The sequence below is a fragment of the Pipistrellus kuhlii genome, unplaced genomic scaffold (genome assembly GCF_014108245.1).
Source record: "Pipistrellus kuhlii isolate mPipKuh1 unplaced genomic scaffold, mPipKuh1.p scaffold_m20_p_13, whole genome shotgun sequence".
NCBI classification, from domain to species: Eukaryota; Metazoa; Chordata; class Mammalia; order Chiroptera; family Vespertilionidae; genus Pipistrellus; species Pipistrellus kuhlii.
In genome coordinates, this window is record NW_023425438.1 from 22,847,148 (window position 1) to 22,862,702 (window position 15,555).

The window sequence follows — 15,555 nt, forward strand, 5'->3', positions numbered from 1 at the left end:
TCTGTCGCCTGGCCTGTGGGGATCAGGCCCAAACCAAGGGGTATCGAAGTGCGAGAGGACACTCTTGCAAAGTTGCTGTCATACAGGATGTGGACCACAAATACAAGTGTGCAATAAACCAGATTGGGCCCACAGTGCCCCAGCAACCACATAACCCAAAGCCGAAGGTGGAATTGTATGACTCCCTAAGGAATGGAGCTCCCTCCTCTCTGATTCCAGGGTGTGTCACCCAAGAACCACTGTTGCCAAGTCATGACTGCTCCTGCATTGAGAGTCTTCCCCTTGGTGGTCAGTGCATGTCACAGCAACATGGTCAGACACTTAGCATATTGCCCTTTTATGTATATAGATGAGGAAACTGAGGCCCACAAAACTCAAACAACTTGCTCAAGGTGAATACTAATATTCTGGCTAAAGAATTGTCACATATGGATCATCTTATGTTAGTAAGACATATAAATATAAAGGTGTTATTAGACGTAGGATATTTACTCATGAACAGGGGATTGTATCTGGGGAATTCCTAGTGAATAGGGATCACATTTATTTAGCAAGTGGTATAAGTAGGTAAAAATGTAAAATGTTTATAGACCCGTGGTTAGCAACTGCAGCTGGTGAGCCAGATGCGGCTCTTTGGCCCCTTGAGTATGGCTCTTCCACAAAATACCGCAGCCTGGGTGAGTCTATTTTGAAGAAGGTTAGAAGAAGTTAAAAAAATTTGGCTCTCAAAAGAAATTTCAATCATTGTACTGTTGATATTTGGCTCTGTGGACTAATGAGTTTGCTGGCCACTGTCATAGATAATGAAAAAGGATGCCATGTTAAGAACATACTGTCTCATATGAATGGCATTTTGACAGTGCTTCAGTTGACTTGAGTATCTTCTAGATTAAAATTCATTTGCAGATGCAATACGTTATTTCTTAACCTACAGCAATTATCAGAGTTATTGCAAAGAACCCCAAAGAATAAGAACAGAGGGATAGGCATTCGAAATTATTCACTTTCCTCATATTGCAGCAGACATTTTGCCTTGAACTAGATTTTTCACAGCATGAATAGTGTGAATGGGAACTTTTCAAACATTCTCATGACTGCCAGCCAACGAGGAGGCTGATAATCAAAATGAAAATGTGTGTTATTCTTTCAAATCACCATGTAAGACACATCCAAGATTGTATCAAACTGTCTCATAAATCTAATCATACTCTCTTAGAAAAATTCTTTAGGAAGAATGTCAATTTTTGTTATCTGGAGAGCAGAGAATTAAGAAGATGATGTTAGAGATCATCTAATCTAACAGTTCCCAATCTCAGGTGAGTATCAAGATAATCTGGAGGCTCTTGGAATACAGGTTTCTGGGCCCTATCCATCAGTTGCTAACTCAGGAGGCTCTGGAATGTAAGAATATGCATTTCTAACAATTCTGCAGATTGTTTTGGTACTATTGGTCCAAAAATCATATTTTGGAATCATTGATTTACTCCAGCCCCTTTATTGTACTACCTCTTTAAACACACACACACACACACACACACACACACACACACACACACACAAACACTTATTGATTTCAGAGGGTAAGGGAATGGGAGAGAGATAGAAACATCAAAAATGAGAGAATCATTGATCAGCTGCCTCTTGCATGCCCCACACTGGGGATTGAGCCTGCAACCTGGGCATATTCCCTGACTGGGAATGGAACTGTGACCTCCTATTTCATAGGTCAAAAGTCAACCAACGAGCCAATCAGATGGGCTTTTAAAAAAATTTAGACTAATTCTAATGTTCTTAGAATTTACATTTTAAGCTTTTTTTTCTCAACTCCAACAACAACCAAGCAAGTTCTATTTCTGATGCTGTCACTGTGGACTTGGCAGACTGATTGTAGTTTAGGAGGATTGGAATGTAGTAAATATTCATCATCCTATTCAGTTGATATTAGGCAAATCCTCCTATAATACTGAACCAGAGCAATTAGTCTAAGTGAGCCTTTTGCACTTGGCATTTATATATGCAACTGAACCATCTTCATCGTATTTTCTATGGAAAGGAAAAACACCAAAGATTATTACTAATTCCACTTATATGAGATCAATCTGGCTCTACCAGAGCTGTTGCAAAGGTGACATTTAGAGAGTTGGTCAAGAATATGTTATTACAAGTGATGAGTTGTTATAAGCGAAATTGCAAGAAAGCTTATGTTAGTGCTAGAAAAATATCCCAGCATTAATAAAGCTTAGCTAAATAAATAAATAAATAAAAATAAAAAAAATCAAATAAGCAGTGAAGCATCTCATAATAATGTCATTATTCCTGTAGGTATCAGCTAATTAATGAGAAAAAAAGTAAATTAAACAAAAACAGTTATCTTGAAACGACTTAAGGTCCCAGAATTTGTTAAATTTAATGAGTTAATATACAAAGCAGGATTTCAGTAGGATTGGAAGAAAATAGAAAGTGATGCCCCTAATTCCTCTGCCCATGGTATATGTGCACGCACATTCATGCCCCCCAGACACACACACATCTGTACTCACAGCACTTGGTTTCTAACTACATGAGATTAATTCCACAAGGGTCCTCACTATTAGGAATAAAGACAATGAAAATGTATTTACAGTAATGTGACAAAACATAACACATTACCCCTGCCAGTGGTTATACAACATGTGGATATTTTCTTAATAGAACTATAGGGGCACACACATCAGTTAGCTTGTAAATTATGAACTGGATAATTAGAATGTGTGTGTCAGTGTAGGTTCGCCAATGTAACAAATGTACCATTCTGGTGAGAGATGTCGATAGTGGGGGAGGCGATGCATGTGTGGGGACAGGGGACATATGGAAAAATCTCTGTACCTTCCTTGTAATGTGCTGTGAACCTAAAGCTGATCTAAAACTATATAGTCTTAAGAAAACACCAATCTTAAAATATTACTGAGCATTTAACATGTGCTAGACACTGTGAGAAATAATACTAACAAATAGAATGGAATGGAAAATATAGTCACACATAAAAAGACACCTGTCAGACAGTAAATGTTTGGAGATTCAGAAGCAAAGAAATCACCCAGGAACTGAGGGTTATTCTGCCCTGAGTGAATTAATTTGAGCTGGATCATGCCCATGGGCTGAATTTTCTTAGGCAGAGTGGAAGGCAGAGAGAGGAGGACACCCTGGAGGAGGGAATTGTTGAGCAGAGATGAAGGCAGAGAGAGCATTCAGTGACTACACCAGTGACTCTCTGTCCATGTCTGGATCAAAGAGTTGATGCCTGAGCATATGGGAAATAAAGCATATTGTGGAGTTATGTTTGTTGGGAAAGATTGTGGAGAGTCTTAAATATGGAATGAAAGAATGCAGAGATGCAAGGGAAATAAATGTCAACCAAACCTACTGACAACACTAGGAAAGAAAATATTGGGGTCCGGGAGAGAAGATTTTCCAGGTGACCTTAAAACCATGAATATGAGCTGGTACCGCAGAGCTACTCCATTTGGGTTTACACCACTATAACTTTCAAGGACTCAGCTAAAAAATAAAAAAGTATAGTTGTGGCCATCATACAGCTTGTAGACACTGAATTCCAGAAGAGAGGTCACATTCGCAACTCGGGCACCATCCTCTCTAACGGCACCCCATAGATCAATTTTAGTTTCAGGAGATTTCATTTTAAGAACCTTAGTTTTTTATCTTTGGCACTTCAACAACACTGAAAATGTTTCCAGGTTTTGATTTACAGAAATATTATCACTGTCAATAAAAGGAATGTGCCCGGCACACTAAAATCCAATTTAATTACTTCCGTGACATCTCCTGTGGCTGAAAGGAGTGGTAGTTTAACACTTTTCCTCTTTTTAATTTAGTAAAATGAAGCACTTGTCCTGATTGAAAAAACAGATTTACAACTGATGTCCTGGAAGTTGGACCCCCAGTGTCAGCAACATGGTCTTATTGTGAGGACAGTGATTACATGAATCTGGATCCTCAGTCCAGATTGCACAAAGACTGGCAGGTGAGAGACCCTCAAGGATTTGACATGGGATCTGGCTGGGATATTTATGTATTGTGTCATGACCTGGAGATGCTTTGCAAACATAGCCAAAGGCCTGCTTTGAACCAGCACCATTCCTGTATTAGCATGGCCCCTCACTGCTGGAATCCAGATGAGTTTTTGAAAGCTTCTCAACAGGAAATGCCAAGCACCAAAACACACACTCACCCATGCGAGTGAAGAAACCTAAATACTTTTATATTCTTTATGTACCACTACATATTCCATCTGTGTCTCTCTTTAAAGGGTCATATGTTATAAATTTATAAGAAGCATGCACACCTACACGAACACAGTCCCCACTGTCTCTGTGACATGTAGCCCCCTCCTTGTTCGCGACCCACTTTTTTTTTTTTTTTAAAACATCTTTCTATGTCAGCTCATCCTTTTAAGAAACTTGTTTCATTCCGAAATCATTTCAGGTTAAGAAATGCCTTTGAACCTTCCTATCTCAACAAATCCTGGGGAGATTAAGCCATAGGCTCCATAGGCCATTTTCTGAGATGTGTAAGATTTTAGATGATTAGGGTCATTAAAATCATACACTCCATATTACTCAGAGCCAACAGCTCACCCTTGCACTTTATGCTGCTACTCGAATGCTACCAGAGAAATAAGCTGCCAAGGAGATCATAATTCCTCCCTGTAAGAGAACCCGACACTTTTTAATTGCTACAGTAAATTTTGTTAAAGACTCAGAATCCTTTATTCAGGGAAGGGAAAAGGATCACTGGGCAAGGTGCATTTTTTTCACAACAGTTTTTTTTTTTTCTTTATGAACAGAATTATTCCTAATGCAAGCACAACGTTATTTTTACCATGACTTATTTCTGGACTCTGCACATTTCTCCAGAGCTTCCTTTCCCTTCCCTATACCCTTACTATTAATCTCATAGTAATTTTTAATCATCTGGCTTGATGCACTGTCTGTGTCTTCCAAAAACCTTCAAAGACCACACTGTTAACCTCTCCATGTTTCCCCCTTTCTACATTAACATTGTAGAGAGAGAAAACTGAGATGTAATCAACATAATGAAACACTTGGTACACATTCATTGGTCACACAATTCTGAATCTTAGCAGCTCATCTCCCCTAAGATCTATTGTGAATCTGACTCAAGCAAGAGAACCTTGGGAAATATATCTGCCTAAATTCATGTTGAAATATTAAATTATTGTTTTTGAGCAACCTAGGCTGTCATAGAAAAATCACAGAAAATTCCCATCTCTCTTTCATAATCAGTATGACTTTTTAAGAGGACTGGAAGTTAATGACAGCCGCCTTAGACAGCCATAAATTTTTCACTCATTTTTAGACATGGCAGCAGAGCAGTTGATGGGTAGAGCATGTTTCATGCAACCTACAGGTTAAAATTAAATATAAGAATCAAGAGACAGATGAGGATGGGGAAAAGATCCACAATGCTAACGTCTAGGGAACTTTGTAGTCGGTGGATATCAACAACACTGAAAAGGAATCTATCCCTTTGTGAGAAAAATTGTGGCTGCAAATAAGAACATAGGCTTGGAATTAGGTAGACTTACATTCAAAACCACTCTGTGCCAAATCACTAGCAATTTCAGCTCTAAGAAGTTATATAAACAATTCATGCCTCACCATCCTCACTTGTAAATTGAAAATAATATTTTTTATTTATATTTTATTGATTTTTAACAGAGAGAAAGGGAGAGAGATAGAGAGATAGAAACGTCGATGAGAGAGAAACATCAACCAGCTGCCTCTTGCACACCCTCTACTGGGGATGTGTGCGCAACCAAGGTACATGCCCTTGACCGGAATCGAACCTGGGAACTTTCAGTCCACAGGCTGAAGCTCTATCCACTGAGCCAAACCGGCTTCGGCGAAAATATTTTTGAAGACTGCCAAAGTAAGATATATAATATATAAATAATATGCACATAGTACCTGTTAATTATGTGATTAGCATTAAAACATAGTGTTATTTGCATAAAAATAATTTGTAGTTCTTATGCACTAGTTGGGCATATCCACAGCAACAAAGTTATATTTCTTCTTTAAAAAAAACACACCAAAAAACATGATCTCATTCCATACAATTTGGGAATTGACATGTTACTCTCTTTACATATCTTCTGGATTAGTAAATGGCTAATAAATTATATATTGTTTAAACTTATCTAGTCATACAGGATTCTGAGAATTCACCATGATTAATCTTCATTTGTTCACAAGAGCTCCCAGTAAATCAATTCTGGAGAAATAAAACCCACTTAAAAAGTAAAAGCAACCTGCCGAAACCGGTTTGGCTCAATGGATAGAGCGTCGGCTTGGGGACTGGGGGGTCCCGGGTTCGATTCCAGTCAAGGGCATGTACCTTGGTTGCGGGCATATCCCCAGTAGGGAGTGTGCAAGAGGCAGCTGATCGATGACTCTCTCTCATCGATGTTTCTAACTCTCTATCTCTCTCCCTTCCTCTCTGTAAAAAAATCAATAAAATATATATTTTTAAAAAAAGTAAAAGCAACCCTAAAAGCCTCATGTTTCAACAATTTGCACCACAGATTCAGGCATTCTCCTCTCCCATACCCCTGCACCTCCACCCCTTATGGTAACAGACACTGTTGAAGCTGAACTATAATTTGGCACACAGCATTTCTATACTGATGTAATGTGACAATGTTATTATGTTTGCTATTTTCCATATTATCATAGCCATATTCATCTTCCCCAACCCGATATTAATTAATATAGTTGCATTCTATTCTGGACCAATGGGTAAAAGCAGAAAAGGATTATTGGAGCATAATGGTTTGATAATGATAGTGAGGAGTGTGTGTGTGTATAGCGCGTGCATGCATGCCCACATGCTCACACAAGCATGTATGAGTGATAGGTAGACTTTATATAAGGAATGTAAACTCTCATACCTGGCACACAGCAAGCACTCAATAAGTGACTACGTCCAGAAGTAAGTTCACAAATAGCTGTAACATGTAGAAAGTACAAAAACAGTTTCTCTTTTAAAAGAGAGAAAGGTAACGCTCAGCTCCATAGACTAGCGAAGCTTCCGATTTAAGTAGAGGCTGAAAATGAAGATATAATCCTTTAAGCAGATAGAGTGAAAGGAATGTTATTCCAGGTGAAAGGAATGTATTCCAGGTAGAATGAGTGCATCCTCCAAGAGAAGAAGTGAGCACAAGAAATGGGGAGGAGAATGGGAAAGTGTAATGTTGTTCAGAAAGCCACAGGTAAGATAATTGACAGTGACATGTCTCATGGACAAGGTGATACAATAAAGAAAGATGAAAATGAAAGCTGGAGTCAGACCATGGAGGTTCATGAACTCTGAACTGATGAATTTTGGAGAGTGTTGTTGGTCACTGAGGTGTACTAGAAATCCTTATACTACAATAGTATAAGATTCATTCACCTAGTCTACTTTGATTTTGTGAACTACTATGATCACCACTTACACGCAACACGATATGCAAAACACTGAGCTTATGAGCCAAAAAGATAAAGAATATTGTCTCTGAAAGAAGCACATAGTCTTACAGGGAGATAAGACCAAACATAAATAACTATAAGGTAGAAAGTGATGGCTGATAAAACAGCATTAACAAAAACCCATGGAATTCAGAGGAAGAAAATATTGTCTCTAGTCAGGAGAACCAGGAAGAGTGGATGATATGTCAAGTAGGGAGAGAACAGGAAGAAAGAGCTGGTATGAAGGTATGGGGTGAACTGGAGGAAGAAGGAATAAGAAGTGAAAAACTACCAAAACCGGTTTGGCTCAGTGGATAGAGCGTCAGCCTGTGGACTGAAAGGTCCCAGGTTCGATTCCAGTTAAGGGCATGGACCTTGGTTGCAGACTCATCCCCAGTAGGGGGTGTGCAAGAGGCAGCTGATCGATGATTCTCTTTCATCGATGTTTCTAACTATCTATCCCTCTCTCTTCCTCTCTGTAAAAAATCAATAAAATATATTTAAAAAAAAAAAGAAGTGAAAAACTTAAACTACAGATTACAATAACCAGAAAAAATAATATTGGGTACCTAAACTATGGCATCAATATGAATTGAGAAATTCAGTACACTACACTCACACTTGTGCACAGACCCATACACACTCACAATTGTTTTTGTCAACAAGTAGGTCATTAAGATGGCAATTTCCCAGGGAAGAAAGGATTTCACAGTTTTCTTTAGAGGTAGGTTTTTCCATCATTTGCCTAAATGCCTCTTTTTTTTATTTTTGAAAGATTCCTTTAAGTTCATTAATTAGTATGATTTATCCAAGCTTACACTTACAAGCTACAAAGTATCCCTATCTTCCCATTGTAAATTATATCTCCAGGCTAACAAATAAATTGTTCTAGTTATTCTTACAACTCTATGGAACTTCTCAGAGAGATGACATTTATGTCTATTGGGGAATGTGAGGGGAGCGGATCTCTTTTACAATGTGGCGTATTTTTGTTCTTTCCTCTTTTGAAAAGTTTTACGTCTATTTTCCTTTTTTGTTTGTTTTCTATGCAGTTGAAGGCTGCAGTCACAGAATTTATGAATAAATACCTAAGTTGATTTTTTAAGTCAATCTCTGTACAGAAAAAGTTTCTAAAATTCCAGGAATCACACTAATTCTACTTGTGCAACTTATAGAGAAACAGAACGAGAGAAAATGCTGGTTTTGATCAATTTAAAATGTGAAGAAAATGTGTCATGCTACTTTTAGTGCCATATTATCCACACATCCTTAAGTTTATAGTTACTATTGTACTTTCTACAAATTACAGTTCATACAAAAATAAGATTTGCTTTTAAATATTGATTTGTACCTCCATATCCTCACTACCAAAACTCCCAAGTACAAACCAAGAAACTTTCACATTTCCAGAAAACCCACTAAGAGGTAATGATTTAATCAAAATGCATGTATTCTGAGAACCCTCCAAGTAATTTTCATGCTGATTTGTGCACAAGGCATATCAGGAGACACAGTTATTGGATGACATTTACCTTATTTACAAGAAAATAACAAATAGTATTATCATTGTCATCACCACTACTATCACCCAGAGCTGCAGTCAAATAATTTTCTGTAAAAATGACTTGATGACAGCATGATACTTAAAGTAGGATCTTGATGTTCCTTTGGGAAATGTCTAGCAAATAGATACAGAAAATTATATTATTCCTACTTAACCGGTATATGAGAATACACAATCTAGCCCAATCAAATGGTAACTGTTTTATAAAACTTATAAACTAGATTAAGCAAAGGTTGGCAATGAAAGTTCTTTAGCAATTTTCATGTACAAAGCTCTCTCAGCAGATGTGATCACATACCTGTCAGGATCAAACAAGCTTAAGACTTTGCCATAATAAAAGCATAACAAATTATTAGTCTTCTGGTTGTCCTTCAGCATAAGTTTATGTTATTTTCTATGGAAGTTACTATTCTGTGTACATATATACATATCTTTATTAAAATCATCTATAAATGATTTGCTTTGCTTTATGTACATGTAAGTATTTACAGAATCTTATGTAACGTTATTCACATAACCCCAAACGAGGTGTGATTTGAATTGTAGAAATACAGTGTTTGCAAATGTGTGAAAAATTATTTATAATTCTATGAAAGATGTCACCAATTGAATGGAGTCTAAATATTTATCCATCTATGGTGGTGTGATCTTTACAAGTATCTTCCAGGTACTATTTTACTTTTCATTAATTGTTGTTATACCTGCATTCGATATTTTGGATAAGAAACTTGGAGATGGTGAATTGTACACTATTGCTAGGCAACAACTCAGTTCAATGAAATATTATAGTTTGACCTCATTTTCAACAATGTCATACATATTATCTATGGACATAAAGACAGTCTCTAGTAGGAAAAAGTCAAAATGAACATAGTCTTTTCTTAATTCCATTCTCAAGCCCAGCCTTCACCTACCCTATCATCCTAGAGCTTTCCTTAAATATGGTAGCATTTACAAACATAAAGCAGGTACCTTATTTTACAACTAGGAAGCTTTGTCACAAATATTTTCCCAGTACAGAAATGCAATGTTTTATAGGAAATGCTTTTATTGTTTTGGTGAAATGCTATAAAGCATGATCTATTTTAACACTTAGAAACAGAACATCATTCTCTGTCTCAGTTAATTCAGTCCTACAATCCTCACTGCAATCACACAGCTTAGACACTACCAGATATCCCAGGATACAAGGTGAACACTGTGTTTCTTTGTCATGCTTCTATTGTTAGACTAAAGGTGGGGGAAACCCACACGTGGCTAAGATATAAGGAAGAGTACTTTAAGGACAAAGTTTAAACACATTTTTAAAGTAAAAGGTAGTTACAGGCTTGAATACAATAGAGAGTGGAAAAACCATAATGAAAACTGTCACCATGTACTAACATGACAGCCTTCAAGATGTAACCTTACAAAATTAAACATTACTTTATATAAAGCAGTATGAAGTCTCTTTCAGAAAACCAGAGTGAACTGTCACATACAGGACATAAAAACATTATCTTCAACGAGGCGACCATTAGCAATTCAAAAACGATGGACAACAGTGGAAAACCAAAGAATCACCATCATCAGCCTAACAGGTAGCTCATAGCATCCTTGATTAAGACTTTAGTATTTAAGTACTTCTTTTCTGTAGAAACAACTGCTTCGCCTGCGTAGGACTGTGTAACTTACAGACACTATGAAGAGTCCCCAGTTTGAGAGCCCAGACATCAAACTGTAACAAAGATGAGAATCAGTCCGCGCGTGGATGGGTACTTACGGTCATTGCAGAGCGGGCCACTGAAGGAGGTCATGCTGCAGTCACAGCTGAAGCCATCCCACTGCTGCAGGCACACGCCTTGATTGGAACACGAGTCCTCTTGGCAGGTTGTGCTGGGCCCTGTAACACGATCCAAAAGAAACTTGGTTTCCTCCTTAAAAAAAATCCCGAAGTGCTTTCTACACGAGCTAGGTCACAGAGAGTAGTTGCCAACACCTCAACGCATAGGACCAAACCAGTTTTGAAAGTTCTAGTTCACACACCTGAATTAGAAACAGAGAAGCTGTAATATGAATGTATTCTGAAGTTTCAAGTGCAGGACAAAAATACATTAAAATAGGAAATGAAACCAACAAATAGTAAAAGCAAGCACAAAGCTTCCTGTATGATTTAGGCATCATCTACAATCCTCTATCGATGGTCTATCCCCATTTGAATTTCAGGAAGAAAAAAAAAAGCATGGATCTCCTTAACTTTTCACCAATGAATAGAGACACCATGAAAAAAAATAGAGATTATAACTTCATGAAATTGAGAGAAGATTGGCAAAATAACTGAAGAGAGATATGCAAAAATGTCCTAGGTCTTCTATAAGTTTCCCTGCACAAACTATGGATAAAGTTATGATTGTTCGGTGTTTCAAATAGGTATGTTGGCAAGTATCAATTCACATGCTTTGACAATTTCATGCAATTAAACTTAAAATGAATTAACTTTGTATAAATGACATGCCCCATTTTAACATACAAGTAAAAAGAATTCTATTCTATTTCTAAAGACTCAGAACTAGAACACTGAAAAACAAAGAACTAAAAGAAGGATGAAAAAAGCACTAGAGGTAACCACTATACAAACATAGTCAAGACTGAAAGCCTTTATGCAAACTAGGCTACAGAATGAGGTTTCTTGCACCGTGTGCAAAAAAGGAGAAAAATTAAATCTGAACCCAAACAACAGTTACTGCAAAAATGTTTTAAAAATGTTATTTGGTAGTTTCCACTCTGTATTATGGGGTTTCAGTCTTGTTTTGTACACACAGGGCTATCTACCTTGCAAGTCAGCTTTCATCAATGCAACTTTGTCAGCAAAATAAAAAAAAAAAGCAAAATATATTAAATGTTAGTAAGCAATACTGAAATGGGGCAAACACAGGAGAATGCTCAGATTCAGAAAGCATGCTGCTGTAAAGGGGGAGAGAAATGCTATGTAAAGCAAATAAATTCATACGAACAGCCATAAATCTTAAGCCAAAAATAAGAAAGCGGCAATTCATTAGAATTTTATTATATATATATATATATATGTGTGTGTGTGTGTGTATGTGTGTGTGTGTGTGTTTGTGTGTGTGTGCATTTATAAAAATATTAATGACATGAAATGAAGGCAAGTTAAAAAGGCTTCTGTATTTTTTCCTCTCTTGGATAGATATGAGCACATTACCGAAGTGACTAACGGCATTGTAGAACCCAATACTAAGACCTAACTTAGGGAAGGTTGAAAATGAAATACTAGCCAACAAAATAACTTTAGAATAAAATTTAAGGTATTCTGTAGTAAACCCAATTATAAAGATTTTATGAAAATGTCAAAATAGACACCAGTAATTGGGGTAACTGCTTTAGTGAGTGAGAATTATATAAAATTAGCCTTTATATAAGTTCATGTTTTTGTAAAATGTCCATTTAAACATGATCCTTACAATCAAATTTCTATTATGGTTTTCTTAAAGGTATGATTCATAGAAAGTTATTAAATTTAGCCTAACCTACGTAAATTTTCACAACCATAATATTGTATATAATAACAATAATTTTTGGCATAGTAGTAATAATAGTTACTATTAATAACAGTTGTTATTAATAATTAAAATAATCTCACAGGTCCAGGAGATTGAATAACTGTAATAGTTTTTCTCAATTATTGCATCAAATAACCAAGAACCACTGTATTATTTTTTATTGTTCTTCTAATCTAACCAGTGAGAGGTAACTGGTCTGATTATCTTTATCTCATGGTAATAGAGACAGAAAATGGTGTTTGATTAAAAAACCCCCAAAAACTCTTAAAGCAATAGTCCTTAGCCCATTCCTTCCTGGGATAAGCATCAGGTCAGCCAGTGGTGCAAGCCCTGTGGCTGTTTGATCAAGAGATAGATGCTCCCTTGCAGAAAAGAGCAGGAGCAAACACTGATGAAGGGCCAGATTTTCATTTTTGCAATAATAATCAGAAATACAGTTACACAATGATGCCAATCTCTAAAACTGGTAAAACTGCAACCTTAAAGAATAATATCCTCATATTGTGGAGCAGCAACTCAGGATACCTGCCAAAATTTATGTGGGCATAAAGACAGTTGTGATAATGGAAAAAAAAAAAAAAAGTCATCTCAAGCAATAGAATTCAAAGTGTGGTTCTCAGACCAATAGCATGCTTTATTACTTTTTTTTTCCCATTATCACAACAGTCTTTTTATATTCCGGTATTACAAGAGAATGCATGCCTGTGCCTGACAAGATACATTTTTCAAAATACAGTACTCACTTTCTAGAACAATATTTAAACATTGGCAGGCATCTGGCCTGCAATTTATTTTTCCCTTTAGTTATATCATGTCCCTTTATTTTTATCACACACAAAAATTAGAAGCCAGCCACAAGGACATTTGTTTTTAGTGGTTAGAAGGATATGTCTGAAAAGGAAAGGGAAGGTAAAACTACGGATCTCTGGAAACCAAAGAGACAACAGCTAAAAGTCGTTAGATGTCTGGTCTTTAAAGGAAGGTAAACTTGGGTTCAAAGCTTCTATCATGCACTCAGAAAGGTCACTTCCCATCTCTGAGGCTTGACCTACTTATCAAAAAAAGTCTGAAATACCTAGTTTATATAGTTTTGAGTAAATAAAAATAGCTTGTGTGAACTTAATGTCACCCATGCTCAATGATAGCTTTAATTATTATTTCTGTCACTTAAAAATGCGTTTTGGGACTGAATGTTAGGAGTCTATGCAAAGAGTATCTAAAAAAATCACTAACTTCATGAATGAAAGTTAACTGGACTCAATACTGAGCTGAACTGAGCCTGGTTACCAGTCCATGTTTCCTTTTATGTAAACAGGACAATGTCATCTCAAGCAAAAGAATTCAAAGTGTGGTTCTCAGACCAATATCAGCTTCATTTAGGACCTTGTTGTCAATGTTAATTCTTGGGCCCTTTCTGAGGTCACACATCTAAACCTACTGAATTAGAACCCCTGGGGGTAGTGTCCAGGAATTGGGTTTTAACAATTATATGGGCATTTCTGACACTGGCTAAAGTTGGAGAAAGATTCATCCTCAAGGAATCTGCAAGCTCCTTCCCCTAGCTAATATGTGGTATAAACTAAGATTAGTTAGAAATGAAAAACAGCAAGTGAATATTTAGGAAAGTCCAAGAACTTCTTACGTAAAAGGGGCTTAAAGATTTGTAGGTCCTTTTGGGTAGGAATGATGAAAAATACTGAAAAGATATTTTGTTATGTCAAATCTGTACTATTGCTATTAATATGAAAGTGAATCCAATGTGATTTGGACTCGAAATTCTTGAGACAATATCTAGAGAGAATTTATGGAGTACTTAACATGATCACAAATCCTAATAGCATGAAATTATACCTATAACAGGTACATCTGAGATTCCTTAAAAACATATAGGATAGAAATAATCATAAATTAAAAGTTGTTAATATTGATGTTGGAAGAAATGAGGAAAATGTCAAGGCAGAAAGGCAGGGATAAGGTAACATTCCAAGAAAACAAAAAAAGAAAATGAGGTAAAAGAGGGTGAAAATTATTAAACCTCAGATAATAAAGCATCCTACATAAGGTAAGGAAGGAATTGTTGTTATCATTTACTTAAAGAAGTTTATGGTTTTCCAAGAGGAACTAAAATTCAGTCACCTTAACCAACTTGCCCACTAGATTATTTTGAAAAATAACATGAAATATCATTTCTGCTAATATTCTTTCTCAATACACCTTTCTCTCATACCATGTGCCAGTGGTGGGGGATCATGTGTGTTTGTGGTTTTCTAACTGATGTGTGTTTAGTTGTGAATGTATCTATCTTCTCTTACCATTTTTTTTACAGGTGAGATATCACTTATCAAGCAACTGGTATTTTCAAATATTTTTGAAAAATAATATTTGCAGAATAATTTGTAGTACTTTTTTAAAATGTACTTATTTCTCACGAATTAGATCACATCCAAGTATTCAAGTTGTATCTCATATTCTTGTATCTATTCACTATAATGGAGCTATTCACTTAACAACTTTGTTTGCTTTGCTAAACTAGTAAGGGAGAAAACACAAGTTTCCCTCTGTTTTACAGAATGTGTTATTCCAAACTTTGAAAGAAAAAAAAAAACAAATTTGGTGATAGCATTAAAAATGATTTTGACAGAGACATCCATTAAATAGCTTAACCTTCCAGCAGGCTTAATATACAGTTTGAATTTTACCTGACTTTTCGGGGAAATATATGTTGCCGAGAGAAAAAATATATATATTCTCAAATTTTAGAAAATTCCTGTGTACTTAGGTAGTTGCTAAGTCTACTGACATTATTTGGGCTGAGAGGAAATGATTCATAACCTCCCAGGGGAAAGGAATTCACATTTCTCTCTGCTTCTCTCATGGAAAATTTCTTTATGAATTTAAAGTT

At 36.3% G+C, this 15,555-nt stretch overlaps 1 protein-coding gene across 28 annotated transcripts in view; it reads right to left on the reverse strand.

The window, feature by feature from the left end:
* Positions 1-15,555, reverse strand: part of NRXN1 (neurexin 1) — a 973,616-nt gene that overhangs the window by 462,817 nt on the left and 495,244 nt on the right. For 18 of the 28 annotated variants that reach the window (XM_036435285.2, XM_036435291.2, XM_036435293.2 and 15 more), the window contains one exon: positions 10,856-10,975. In XM_036435285.2, the coding sequence (XP_036291178.1) occupies positions 10,856-10,975 (120 nt within the window). Of the gene's footprint in view, positions 1-10,855; positions 10,976-11,904; positions 11,932-15,555 lie in introns of all 28 variants that reach the window. The other 10 variants (XM_045580727.1, XM_045580726.1, XM_045580725.1 and 7 more) reach the window with 1 other exon arrangement.